We start from the raw sequence: 14,528 nt of genomic DNA, 5'->3' as shown, positions 1-14,528 counted from the left end.
GCACACAAACATACATTGTTCCATCTTACTTTGCTGATGGTTCTTGCCCCGCTGTCCTGGCCAATAGATTGGAACTGTCTACTTCCTCACAGTCCAACGTCTGCAGGAGCAGTGTGTTCTCACTCCTATGTGAACAGGAGGGGGTGATTCAGTGTCCAGTTTATAAGGATAATTTGCCCCCATAGTTCCCGATCTCAGAACAACACTATAACTCCATTAATGGGTGCAGAAGTGCGTATCTTGTAAGAAGGGGCTCACAGTACTTGCTGTTGCCTATCTGGGGTGGGAGATCCTTCTGCTTTGCTGTATTCTACTCCCTTCTATGTTCTTACAGTTTTCTTGTCCCCTCTCACGCTGACCGTCTTCTAAACCATGTGTTAATAACCTCAGATATTCTTTTCTGCTCCTAGTGTGACCCCCATCCGAAAGCAATTCCTTACCTGTTTGCACTAGTAGTAATTGCCCCCTCTCCTGGCGCACCATGCGTGGCAGTGCTTTTGTCACTTGTGAAGGATGTGAGGGGAAATGTGGGGGACCAATATCAGTTCTTTAGGAGCAATAGGGGAAGGTACGCATCCCCACCATCCACAGTGATTCAAATTATGCCATTTCATATGTCAACAGTGATATTACTAATGCTGTCATTGTACTTGTCATCAGTGTTGTAACATTTGAGGGTGCCAGCAGTGCATGGTGAGGGTGTGAGTAATAGTTTCTTCATAGCACAAGTTATAGGTACTTCAGTTACCTGGTGAATTTCAGTTGTTTTTTAAGTTAAAAAAGTTATGTTGTGACTGAGGTTTTAACCTCTCTATATTGTAACTTTAACCTTTGTTTTTCTTCAGTGACTTTCTAAGGTTTGTTTAATATAAACCATACTGTTGGACTTAGCTGTCTCTGCAGGGTCATCCTCAAACCTTTCGACTTCACCCTCCTGTTTTTTTTTACCCAATTTTGTTGGATTTTATGACTCGACCACTGCTAACCAGTGCTAAAGTGCTTGTGATCTCTCCTTTAAACATAGTAAAATTGGCTTTCACCTAATTAGCCTATTTAATTTCCTTACAAACCCTTAGTAAAGTGCTACAATATGTACCCAGGGCCTGTACATTAAATGCTATTCGTGGCCTGTACCACTGATTGTACAAACCACTTAAATATCCATTTAAAACATGTCTCAGGTCTGCCATTGCAGCCTGTTGGCAGTTGTAAACTGCCAATTTGACTTGGCACAAATAACCCCTTAGAAGGGTTAAAACTCAATTTTTAATACATACAATTTACTCCTAAGGTAGACCATAGACAGCTTTTTTGGCAGGGTGCATTGTAATTTAAAAGTTGGTCGTGTAGTTTTACATGTCCCGATAGTCAATAACCCTGAAGATCCATTTCTCACTATTGTGTGGCTTACCAGTCCCATTGGATAACATTGCATTAACTTATTACATTTAATAAGCGATACATTTTGATGGGGGGTAGGTAGGAAAGTCATGCTTGATGTCTGAGGAATCATAATTTAAAATGCTTTTTTATGGCAAAGTCAGATTTTAAGTTACAATTCTGAAAATGCCACTTTTAGAAAGTTGGCATTTTCTTGTTCTATTTAGTTCCTGCAGCGTGTTCCCACTTCCTAGGTCACATGAGTAGGCATAGTTAGCAGCTGGTCTTTGTGCATTCCCCCAGACAGCATCACAATAGCAGGTCTGCGTGTTGACAGGATGGGCCATCTCTGACAGGGTTGGGGTCCGAGCTGTTACTTACCACACTTGCACTTCAGAGGCACTGGCCCAGCTCAAACACAAAGGACTTGTCACTAGCAATTGTGGCTCCAGACAGATTTGGGCCAGGGCAGGGAGGAAGGAAATTCCAGATACCTCAGTAGGGTAAAACTCCAGAAGCTTCTACCACTTCAAAGCTGGCATCAGATATAAAAAGGAGACCCTCTGACCCACGCTTGAGATCACTTCTGGACCTATAGAAGACTCAGAAGAAGGACTGGTCATCTGCCCTGCTGCTCTGCTGCATGAAGGACTGCCCAGCGGCTCTGCTACCCTGCCTGAAAGAGGAAATGTTCTGCTGTCCCGCTACTTAAGGAAGAAGGACTGAACCTGCACTGTGAACCCAGGACCACCAGACTGACTCTAAGGGCTACCTGGCTGGCCTCCTGTTCTGAGCTATAGTGGCACAACAAGCTTCAACATCCTTGAACCCAGTGTCTGGACTCTGCCTGTTGTGAGTCCTAGCCCCACAAGTGGTTACTCCCCAGTCTTGGACCCTTGCAAGGGGGGATAAAGGTGCTATGCCAGCCCAGCTGTGGTCCAAATCAGAACTGATGCAGTGAGAGGCAACCCAATGCAGCCCTGAAAGCTTCCCAATGAAACCAACACAGCGCAAGTCAATTTGAGCCAGGACTTCATATTGTGGCCCTCACAGCTCCTTATCTGAACTGAAGCAGTGCAATGCAACTCAACGCAAGATCCTGCATCACTCATTGGAATTGTTGCTGTGTGCCACAACACCAGCATCAAGGACATAAGGTACTATTATCAACAGGCCTAGCCTTGTCCCTGTATCTGGCCCGTGCTCTGTCGTGGTAGGCCCGAACTTGTGACTTTTTCCTGGTCTAGTGCAACTACAGAACCACAGTTGGCGCTGTGTGATTTTATGCTCCATTTTTTACCTAAGCATTTAAAAATTCATAACTCCAGTTCTACTGATGGAATTGTTGTCATTTTTTTGTCATATAATTTATTAAAATTGACTCTGCTTATGTAAATTGGTGTGGGGCTTTTCTTTTGCTGTGTTTTCACTTTGTTACTGTTTAAGCGCAGCATAAATACTTTGCAGATTGCCTCTAAGTTAAGCCTGACTGATTTTGTGCCAGGCTACCAGAGGGTTAATTTAGTGAAATTTGTCATTCACCTTGACAAAAATTGTAGTTGTAGCTTGAGTAGGGTTTCATGCCCCTCAACCAACAACCCAATTTATCACATGTACATAAGCATAACCTCACTTTAAAAAAAAATCCAACCAAATTCTTTGTGTTTTTTTTATTATTATGAATTAATGTTTTTACCATACCTTCAAAAACCAACCCCATGCTGTACATGGCCGTCGGCATGCAGAGCGTGGAGTTGTGTACAGGGCCTGGCTGTGACCGGGCAGCCAACCCCTGCTGGGCAAAGCTTTCTGCCATGCACGATGTGGGGTTAGACGTAGAGCATGGGCTGTGGCTGTGGAACTCAGGGTGTGAGGGTCTAAGCAGTCCATGGCAAAGGAGTGAGCTTTATTGTCTACAAGGGTCAAGATATATAGTTGCTTTAATTAACAATAGCTTGTGAATTTCTGTTTTTTATTTTTTTATTAAAATGTTATGTTGCAACTGGCATTGACACTAAACTATAACGTCACTTTAAACTTTTTTTAATGAATTTCTAACGTTTTTCTGAATACCTAATTGTAACTGTCACTTTATCTTTTGGTTTTTTTCCAGTAAATTTATATGTTTTTTTTGTGAGGCACTTTCAATCTATAAAAGGCGAGCCTAGTGGTTTTGTCAAGTTATCATTGCAATGCTTGTCAATAAACATATAAAGAAAACATATGCAATCAAAACAATATTAAACAAGCATAAGACTATTTATTTTACATTCATCAAGCTACATAATTCAGCCATAAGGTCAACCACAAGGAGTCCCAGCTGTTCCAATCTGAAGAGCAAAAGTTCCACCCTGGGAATGCCTAAACAAATGATCACATTTTCCTGGCATCGTGTTATATAGACAACAGGACACACAGGGTTAATCTTTTTATATATCTGGGGTGCTGCTTAACTTCCTGCAGTCCCCTACAGCACTTACAAAACATGCTGGTGGTGACTCCGCCCAAATTGGGGCACCACTATGCATGAAATTAGTTAATTAACAAATAAGCCCACAAATGGCATTATGGGGTGCAAATTTGCAGAACAATGAATAATAAATGAGCCCCTGCAGGGAGCTGGCCACTTTTTGCTATTTTGGTGGTCATCCCAGGGCCCACCTGCGGCACCCACATTCCTTGCTGGCTTCCTTGCTAGAGCTTCACACTTTTCTTTTTTAATGGATGGCCTGGTGCCAACCAGGGCCCTCACATGTTCCAGATATGTTTGGGCTGTGGGGGCAGCCTCAAGGCCCATGCTGCCCCTGCCAGCTCTCTGGCCAGTCCCCATCATAGGTTCCGGTGGGTTCCAGCAACATGTATGGTAAATTGTTACTCTCCTCCCACAGAGGAAGAAAAAATTATTGTCTGCTTGCACTTGCGGGCAGGGTACAAAACCTAAAGTATGCTCCTGCCCGGCAGGAGCATTGCTGCTCCTGCTGGAGTCAGGAGCCATACATTGAGCCCCGAGGGTGGTGTCCACTGCAGCCAAAATCCCCATGAAATGCCCCTACCCCACTTTTTCTTGGCTGCTGCATCTGTTCAAAGTAGTATAGTTATGACCTAGTTACCATAGGAAGAGCTTTTTTGGTTTGCTAATAATTTTAGCACTGTTTGACGAATCTTCATGAAACTTTACAAAATAAAGTTTATCCACCTCAGCTCCTTCCTGGAAAGTTTTAGGGCATTCTGTCAGGATGAGACCAAGAAAAAAAGGGGGTCTCCAAAATCAATTTTTCCACGCAATTTTCCATAGGAAAATTTATCAACAATACCTTGAAAACAACTGAACAGAATTACACCAAATTTGGCAGAAAACTAGTTCTTGGCCAAGAAAGCATATTTTTTTCATTTTGTGTAGATCTGTTCAGTAGTTTTTGGGAAATTAATATTCAAGGTATGTGAATATCTGGACAGTTGGGTTTGAAGGTAGTTTGCAGGAGTCCCCCAATCATACAACTTCAAATAACAGATGGATGTGATTGGCTGAGTGGGCTGTTCTTTTCATCTGCCACTTCACCCCTGCTGTGATTGGCCGGCTGCAACAGGAGGAGAAATGTTGCAGCTGACATTTTAGGACACAGGGACTCAGGCCACATGTCCTGAAAATAAATAAAAAGTAGTGTATAATTTGGCATGGTAGGAGTACCCTGACCCCCTGGACCTTGCCCTCTACGGTCAAATTTAAAGAAAAAAATATTTTGAGTTTCTGCAATCCTGCATGTGCCCAGTGGGCCCTCTGGGGGTTGCCAGGCCCTGCAGCCAACACTGCACATAGTCTAAGGCCTTGTGTGGCATGGGTTGGCATACTTATGTATGGTAATAAATATTACTATACGTTTTCTAAAAAACGTAGAACTTGACTGTACTTTTTTTTAACTCAGAAATTCCCTGAAAAAGCAATAGTTAAATTGCCATTATATTTAGGTGAAATTGTTGGTTTAAAAGTAACATTTAGAGGTCGCCACTAGGTGAATGCTCATGGACACTCCTATAATAGGGTCACATTACGCAGATCACAGTCTTTGACTGTTATCCCACATAGTGCCACTGACTTTCTGTTGAACATGGTGATCAGTCTGGGGCATTTATCAGCATTGACATTTTTGATCCTACCACTGTGTCCAAACAGGATCTCGTTCCTGAACTGTGTCCTGACCCTCTGGGTGACTTTGACTAAAACCAACTTCAAATAACCCCTTTGGGTAAAGCGGTGTAGCATGATATCCTGTTCTGTGTCAAAAATTAGGCTTCATCGCTGCAGTTTCATTTGGCGTGTACTAACTCCCCATAGCAATGCTCCACTTCAACTGGATAGGGTGACTGCAGAATGCGCAGAATAGACTATTTCATGCTGTGAATTTTCCAGTTAGTTTATTGATGAGTGTATTGTGTCATATGTGGACTACCACGTCAAGAATTACAATGTACTCTCTACTCACAGGACTGGAGCACTTTAATAAATACCTGTCTACCTCTCATCCTTTATGCGCATGATTCATGTTCTCACACAGTTCTACATTGATATATGTATATCTATACCACCTACTGGCAGTTGCCAATAGGTAATTATAGTTGGGACCTAGTTTCCATAGGAAAAGTATTTTTTGTTTTGCTAATAACTTTGGTTCCATTTAACAAATCATCATTCACTTTTCAAAACTAGTTTGCCAGTTACTTCAGCAGATGTCTGGAAAGTTTCAAGGTGATTCGTGAAGTGGGGGCGAAGAAAAAGGGGGTGTTCCAAAACACATTTTCCCCATGCAATTTCCCATAAGGGATTTTAGACACGATTAGAGCCCGAATCGCTGAACAGAATTACACTGAATTTGACAGACAGCTTGATCTTGGTCCATAAAGAGTGCTTTTTGTAATTTGATATAAAGCTCTTCAGTAGTTTTGAAGTTATTGAAGAAAAAATATGTGTATATCTACAGATGCGGATCCATGCATCAACAGCAATTCCATGATTGGCTGGCTGCAACCTGAGAGAAACGTTGCGGCTGCCATTTTGTGAATGGGGACATGGTTCCCGGTGGTAAATAAAGTAGGATTAGATATAAGGTGTCAGGCTAGTGGTGTCCTGACCTCATTGGACTGATGGAAGGGGCTGTGAGGGACCCCTCAAAGGGAATAAATTATGCGAAAAGTTTTTTTTGCTCACATGAGGATTCTCAGTTCCACTGCTGTGCGCAGCGTGGCGCCCTGTGTGTATCCACAGCGGATCCCCAGATCTAGAACCCATTTAAAAAACTTCTTTGGGGTGGTAAGTCTTCTTCTTCGTCCTGCTCTTCCCCTTCTCTTCTATCTTCAGCAGAAGACATCCTGACTTTAAAACTCTATACTTTTGAAGGAGAGCTAAAAAACAGGATGGGGCTGTGGTTTTCAGTTGGTCTCCTGAAAGATATGAACCTCAAATAACTGAGTTAGGGTGTGGTTTGCAATGTGCATTGGTGGAGACTTACTGTATCCAATGAGAAGTTGAGGTTTGGGTGTGTCCCTGGAATCGTGGGTGATTCACGGTGGCAGTGCGATGGATCCACATATCCAAAAAATGAATAAAAAATTGAGAAAGACTTGGTTTATTGCATTTATAGACAAACTGCATGTTACCTTACCTTGATTTGTTAATTGTTACTTTTAAAATGTATAAAAAGAATAAATGTGTGAATAAAATTAATTCATAAACTTGTAAGAACTTATATTACTAAACTGAAATTATAGCTGAAATTGTTATTTAATTTATATATTTTTTAAACAGTAAAATTCACTAAAAAAACAAAGGTTACAGGGACGTAATATTTAGGAAATAGCATTAGGAAAACATAGAAATTTACTGAAAAAAACAAAGGTTACAGGGACGTTATAGTTAGGAAATAGAATTTAAAACAACTTAGAAATTCACTGAAAAAGCCAAAGGTTACAAAGACATTATAGCTAGGCTTAGATTTTACGCACATAAAACCATAGAAATTCAGCAGTTATAGTTACCTGAGCTAAATTTAAGTTATGCCCAAGCAATGCACTGCTTATGATCTCACATATTACATTGCTCATGACAAGGTCAGTGACACCACTGATGACATCGCAAATGAATTCATCCAGCAAAGTAAACTTCAATATACTTCATAAAACACTGTTTACATTTTTGAAAATAAGAAGACGACACAGGTGAGAGAGATACAGCACCAAGCTCACTGTAACTTTATCAACTGCTACACTCACCAATCACCTAAGCGACCGTACTTAGCGGCTAGTCCTGTCTCTTCGGAACCGCTTCTCTAAACACTAATGACCAAAGTAAAACGTCTAACCGTATAGGCTAGTCAATTGCAAACCACAACAACACTGTTTGTGAACCCGGAAACAGGTTTTAGAGCAAATGTCAGATTTACACAAACCACTAAAGCATGCAACCAAGAGACAGGCATTAGTGACTGTCCACTGTGTCACTAACCACTAGTAAAATAACATTTCATCCTGGAGAAAGGTGTGGGCGGAGAGGCCAGTCTGTTGTAAATGTCTATCACTCCGAACCATCACCCTAGAGAAAGGTCTTAGTAAACAGATAAATCGATTGCAATCTACTACTACAGGCATTCATCACAAAGGACAGAGGTCTAAGGAAACTGGTCAGTATGTCAGCCATCACTGTGGAGTGAAGTCTAAATAAACAGCTTAGACAGACGCAAAACACTACCATACACATACATCGGAGGGGAACATGTGTCAGTGTAGAGGCTAGTTCACTGGTAAATAGTTCATCAGCTTTAAAAACAGGATTACAGATTAGATTACATATGTTAAAAATAGTATCACTCATTTGCAGTACAGAGAGAATAGTAATTTAACTTATGCAGTAGCATAGTATATATCTTTAAGCCTCAGAAACTTTTATGAAACACTTACATTCACTTGATGATGTCCTCAGTGATGTCATTTAAGATGTCATCAGGGATTTCATGAGTGATGTCACTGACCCTGTCATGAGTGATGTAATATGTGAGGTGATAAGCAGTGAATTGTGAAGCATACATTATAGTTAGCCCAGGTAACTATAACTGCTATATTTCTATGGTTTTGTGTGTGTAAAATCTAAGCTTAGCTATAACATATATATATGCATGTGTATGCATGTATATATATATTCATATAGTTATATATATGTGTATATATATATACACACACACAGACTCTTACACACACATTTATATATATTTTAGAATAGTACATTTTCACTTCCCTATATACACTTACATTCTCCATATTTTGTGCCTCTATATTTTGCCCATGTCATTTTAGTAGCAGATTGTTTCTGCCATTGATATTTTGACATACAAGACATGCTATTTCAAAGCTATATCCAGGCAGTAGCGGCTGCTACCGAACGAGGGTGGTGAGGCGGGGGAAGAGGAGGGGGATAAAAAAATGATTTACCTTGGTGCCGCCACCTCTCCTCTGTCCTCTTCCAGGAAGCAGGAAGCACGCAGCCTTCCAGACTCCCCTAGCCAATCACAATGCTGCCTTACAGCAGTGTGTAATTGGTCTGAGTACCGTGTTTGATACTCAGAGAGGGACTGGGAGGTTGTGCATGTACTCCACCCAGACTGCGCAATACAGCCTGGTGGAGAACATGCTAAGTGTGCAAGACTGTTTGGCCGGCTCTAGATGGCTGGCAAAACTGTCATGCGCACTTAGAAAGTGCTCACCACTCCTCCCCCAGCTCTGAGCAGCCCAACCCTGCCCCCAACCAACTGAGCCAATATGGTAAAAAAAATTAAAATAACGTTGCTTTATCATTTTGTTTTTGCATTTTGAACTTCTCAGTGAGCAGTGGGGCGACGTACCTCCGCCTTAGAGGAGGAGCCACCGCTGTATCCAGACCTACATTTGCGTACAGTTGCTAATGCTAACCTAATTTGCTGCTTTGCTATTTCACTTCATGCATGAACAACCTCAGTTTTATATCCTAATGTGTGCATCTGTAACCTGTGTCTAAAAACCTCCCTTGCTGGCCTAGGGAATGTGCTTTACTGCCATTATCGGAGAGAGCACCTCTGTATAAACACACACAACAATTAAAACAGACAACCTAGTATAACATAGAGTACCTTAAAATCATAATACAACTAAAAGCAACCCACAACATTATTATGCAACATAGTGTGCCAACATATCCTACTGAAATGCTGCAAAAATACATAACATATCAAAACATAAAATGTTGAAACACAATCTACCAGAATTTAACACAAAATAACCTACCACACAAACTTAATAAAACAACAAAAATATCACGTGAGGCCATAAGATTTTTTAATATATCTCAAAAGAAAAGCAACTTAGCACCATGCGACACAAAGTTATTTGACATCATAAGATACTGAAATATAACAAAAACAATATAGCCCTGAACACCATAGCAAACCGAAATTTAGCAAAGGGCAATATAATACAACTTGACATCACATAACAAAACACGTTGCATGCTACTGAAACTTTCACAAAACGGGACATTAAATAGCGACTTCTTCCTCATATTCCGTAGAAAAAATTGGATCTCGTCTGCAGAAACCACAGAGGAGACGATATGGCCTCAGGTTCAGAGCTGCCGATTTTGGAGCTGGGGAGCCAGGTTCAATCTCGGCATGGATGCTTCACACCCTGTGATTCTGGGAAAATCACATAATCCCCCGCGCCTACCAAAAAGGAATGTGTCCTTGTGTAATGTAACTGGTGCTCGTGTATAGCGTTCCAATACCTTCAGGTTGAGTTCGTGCTATATAAATCTGCAATATATATATATACTGAGCACCAGTGGCGGTGCGTCCATTGGGGCGTTGGGGCGTTGCCTCCCCGCCCGCGCCCACAGCTCCCTCGGCGTCTCTGAACTTAGTTTACTTAAGTTCAGATCGCCGAGGGAGAACTGACAATCATGTCAGTCAGCATGACGTCAGACTGCCCACCCCCTTCAGAGTCTGAAGGGGGTGGGCGGTCCGACGTCATGTTGACTGACATGCATTGTCAGACCAGCAGCCAGGGACAGACAGCAGCACAAGTGCGCATGAGTGGGGAAGGGGAGTGAATTTTTCACCCGTGCCCAGTCATGCGCACTTGCGTTTCCACAGGCTTGCACATGCCCATTAGGAGCCCCTCGGTCTCCTAATGGGCAGGCGGCGGGCAAAGAGCAACCATGCCCTAAGCCAATCCTGGCACTGCAGCAGCGCCAGGATTGGCTGAGGGGTTGTGTGTCACTCCAGTCCTGTTCCAAGAGGCGCCATTGCCAACGCGGACGAGGAGCAGAGAGAGGCGGTCAGGTAAGTTTTCATTTTTTACATTTTCTCCCTCGGCCCCCCACCCCCGCGAGTACTCACTGCGAGCCGCGACTGCTCTTGTTGTTGGAAGAAATAGTCTTTTATTATTATTTTTTTTATTTCTGTGCTAGGTGTGTCAACGTTACTTCGGTACAGGTGACCGAGTGACTTGGGGAAAGTTGTTTTAATTTAAAACAAAAAATTAGGTTTGTTTGAAATGGAGTATTTCGGTATGGTTTCTAGGGCGTGAGCGTCACAGTTCTGAGCTTTTTAATTTTGTATGTGTTGCGATTATAAACAAACAACTGTTCACCTTGTTCCTATTTGTGAAGTAAGTTTAATGCATCATTAAAAAGTCTGTGTAAATTGCCAAGTTTATCCTAAGGTATGTGTGTGGGCAAATTTAACGAAGTGAATTTAGTTTGTGTTGTCTGAGAAAGAAAGTGATAATGTCTTGTTACTATGATTACATTTAAAGTGTTTCACATTTGCTGTGACAATTACGAAAGTAAGGTATACAGATTATGTGTATGTTGTCGTGAGATTAGATTTATCTATCGTTAGAACGTGTCACAAACGAGTTGAATGTCATCGTACTCCGTTACATATCAATATGTAAAATAAAATCTTAATAGGGTTTACTTCTCTGTAAGACTATTCCATAGCTGCCAAGGTTTAAGACAGCTTTAGTGTGACATTTTCATTGTAATTACTAGTGACATTCAACGACTATGAGTGACACTTTCTCGCGAGCAGAAAACAAACTATGAAGACATGGGAAACGTATAAATTTCAGAAATTGCACCCATTTGAGCAACTAAAAACTCTAAAAGGTTTTAAAACTGATTCAAAGCACCAGAAACATAGCTGCCAAGTTTGCAGACTACTCAATTGTGTCATTTTGGTGGTTTTAGTGTGCATAAGAGCAAGGCCATTGGAATTATGCGATTTTGTGGCTGCAGTGATTTCCGCATGATTGTAGATTTTCCCCTTTTGCTACATAATCCATAGTCTGCTACATAATCTGCAGATTTTAACAAAAAAACTTGTTTCTAGCTCAAGCGGTTCAAAAGTTAGTAAAAACACAGCAACAGCTGTTGCCGAGCATAATGCCGCATGACTTACTTTTCTTGCTGCATAATTTACTCAACCCTGCTGCATAATTTGACCTTCCCTTGCCTCATAATTCCAGTGGCCCTGCGTATGATTGACATTCTATTGTCAAATGAACGACACTCTGAGTGACACTTTCTCACAAGGAAATTAAAGCAGTAATTAACCATTACCAAGAGCTGTGAAAAGGCTTCTGGTCTTCGGAGTGTCAGATCGCTCCTGTTCTCTCTTCACACTGGTTTCATCCGCAGTCTTTCACAGTTAGCCACTTGTTGCCTCTTTTTTTTCTCTGCTTCTTTTTGTAATCCTTAATCTTGTGTAATCTCTTTCCTCATCCTCACCTGTTTTTCACTGAGTCCTGCATGCACCACTTGTATGGTCACCACATATGCACCCACTCTCTCTTTCCTTAACTTTAAACACACAATTTTAGTTTTTATGCAATCAATATTTCAGAATGTGCATATTACTCCTTCACACACTTATTTCTAAAATAGAAATCACAATTGACATATATGTGAACATCTCTCCGCAGAGAAGTCAAGGGTTTGATATGCCAGTGAGGATTTTATGGGCCCATTATGATTATGGATTTGATACCTTAGCTATATAATCCATCATCTACAGCCTAAATTGAAGATTTTAACAAAAACCATCAGAAAAAGGATCAAATGTTACTAAAAATGCAGTAATATGTTGCTGCACAGTGGATGGCCCTTCACATAGTGTTAACATGTGCAGAAAGTGACATAATAATGAAATATTACCCTGCAATACACTGTAAAATGTAGTCAACCCTGCTGCATAATTTGGTACTTCCTGTTGCATAATTCCAGAGGACCTGATTAAAGTGTTACTGCTCTTCCGGTCCTTGAGAGAGGTGGAGAGAAGCAAAGGAGAGAGATGGGAGGGTAATAGGGGTCATAAGGAGGAGGCTGGGGCATTGCTGGGGGTATTGCATTAATAACCTTCCTGCTTCCTCATATTTGCTTGAAAATGCTCCATTTATCCTCTATTTTTTCAAAATGTTCTCGGGGGTGAACCCCGGAACCCCCGAAGGTTGTTTAGGCTGGCTCGCTACGCTCGCTCCCCTCAGTGCAGAACTGTCATAATTTAACGCCCCAACACTTTCAAATGTCACCAGCCGCCACTGATCTGCACCCACATTTTTTAGGTATAAAAATGTGTAGCCTAGTTTTCGCCTTAAAGCGGGAACGGACCAACACTCGGTACATCTCAGTTTTCCATGACGGACGCTCTAGTCATGTCAGACATGAATGGCGTGAGAGGGAAGCCCTCTGAAACTCGAAAGCCGGAGCGCACCAGCCGCATCAAGGGGAATTATTTCGGCTGAACACCCCTGCCTGAAGGAGGGGGCTCCTCCGCTGACCCCGAGAGCACGCCTCCCTGGAGGGACCAGTGCCCCCAAGCTGGTGCCTGCTCCTGACCGGCAGCAGACTGACGTCACTTCGGCTGTAAGTGAGCGCAGGCTATTTGGGGGGGGGGGGGGGCGCTGTTTTTCCTCCCCATCCATCGCTGTACGCCTCTCAGTAGAGAGGGAGGAGGGGAAGGAGCAGACTGTGGGGAGAGCTCCCTCCCGCTTTCTCCCTCTCTCTCTCTCCCTCTCTATCTCTCTGAGAGTCCGCAGCATCAGCACCAGGGCAGCCGGCTCCCTTCATCCCTGGCAGCATCCTCTTGAGAAGGAAGAAGGCACCTGGGGACCACCCCTTCCAGGGTGGGAAAAGAGCGAAAGCATGGGGCAAGGCTAGTGGGGAGACCGAAGAGGAGGAGGAGGGGGTCAAGGGTGCAGGTGGCAAGTTTCCGGAAGAATAGGGGGGCGCCCCTCGGAGGGGGATGAAGCAAGGGGCGACATGACGGTGCCGCTGCTGAAGATCGGAGCTGTGCTCAGTACCATGGCAATGGTGACCAACTGGATGTCCCAGACTCTGCCCTCCCTGGTCGGGCTCAACGGCACCCGTCCCGGGACATCGGAGAAAATCGTGAGTCGCTCCGCATTTTACCATTTATTTACAGTTTGCTCAAGTCTTTGAACTGTGTTTAAGGCTTTATTACGCTTTGCGTTAAACGGGCTGGGGCAATAGAGAAATTGGGACGTTGCGGGATACGTCGAAAAGGTTGTGCTGAGCCAGTCCCATGTGACTGACTCTGCCCCAGCCCCCCAGACTTCTCTCAGTTTCCCTGGTAAGTTCCTATCCCTTAAGCATTCCTACACATTAATGTGTACAAATGCGGTGACACTGCGAAAGCGCGTTGAAGCCGCAGGAAGAGGGCGTGCAGCACTGTAAAAGCACCAGATAAACAGAACGCAGCACTGTAGAAGAATTGTAAACATGTCTGTGCCATGCACGCCACAAACATTGAAAAAAAATCTGAGATCGCCGTTTTCAATTGTGTGATACTGCCGGAAGGAGGCAGTGAGTTCGAACACCTGCTGCTGTGTGGTAGGCGAGGAATTACGAACACGCGAGCTATAGACTTGCCTCGATGCCTCGTAGGTGCTATACACATGTAAGGTCTGTGTCCTCGGAATGAGCAGTATTTTTATATAGCGCGCGTTCTACGGCCCAAGCGGCCCTAGGCGCTACAATCTGCAGAATCACCGGAATCTGCAGAATCACCGGAAATCTGGTTTCTTCTTCTCCTGAAAACTCATTTCATATG

The 14,528-nt window shown here is 42.9% G+C and overlaps 1 protein-coding gene across 2 annotated transcripts in view; it reads left to right on the top strand.

Annotated features, from left to right (window-relative positions):
- The window catches only part of OLFM2 (olfactomedin 2), a 976,052-nt gene that overhangs the window by 515,427 nt on the left and 446,097 nt on the right, over window positions 1–14,528 (top strand). Inside the window, exon 1 of one of the 2 annotated variants that reach the window (XM_085600731.1) lies at window positions 13,417–13,846. The exons of the other annotated variant lie outside the window; for it this stretch is intronic. Coding sequence (XP_085456857.1) covers window positions 13,718–13,846 — 129 coding nt within the window. The 5' untranslated portion in view covers window positions 13,417–13,717. Of the gene's footprint in view, window positions 1–13,416; window positions 13,847–14,528 lie in introns of those variants that run through there. 2 annotated transcript variants of the gene reach the window in all.

This window comes from Triturus cristatus, chromosome 4_2 (assembly GCF_964204655.1).
Source record: "Triturus cristatus chromosome 4_2, aTriCri1.1, whole genome shotgun sequence".
In the NCBI taxonomy this organism is placed as follows: domain Eukaryota; kingdom Metazoa; phylum Chordata; class Amphibia; order Caudata; family Salamandridae; genus Triturus; species Triturus cristatus.
Note: the sequence above shows the minus strand (reverse complement) of the source record. Positions and strands in the feature narration are given on the sequence as shown.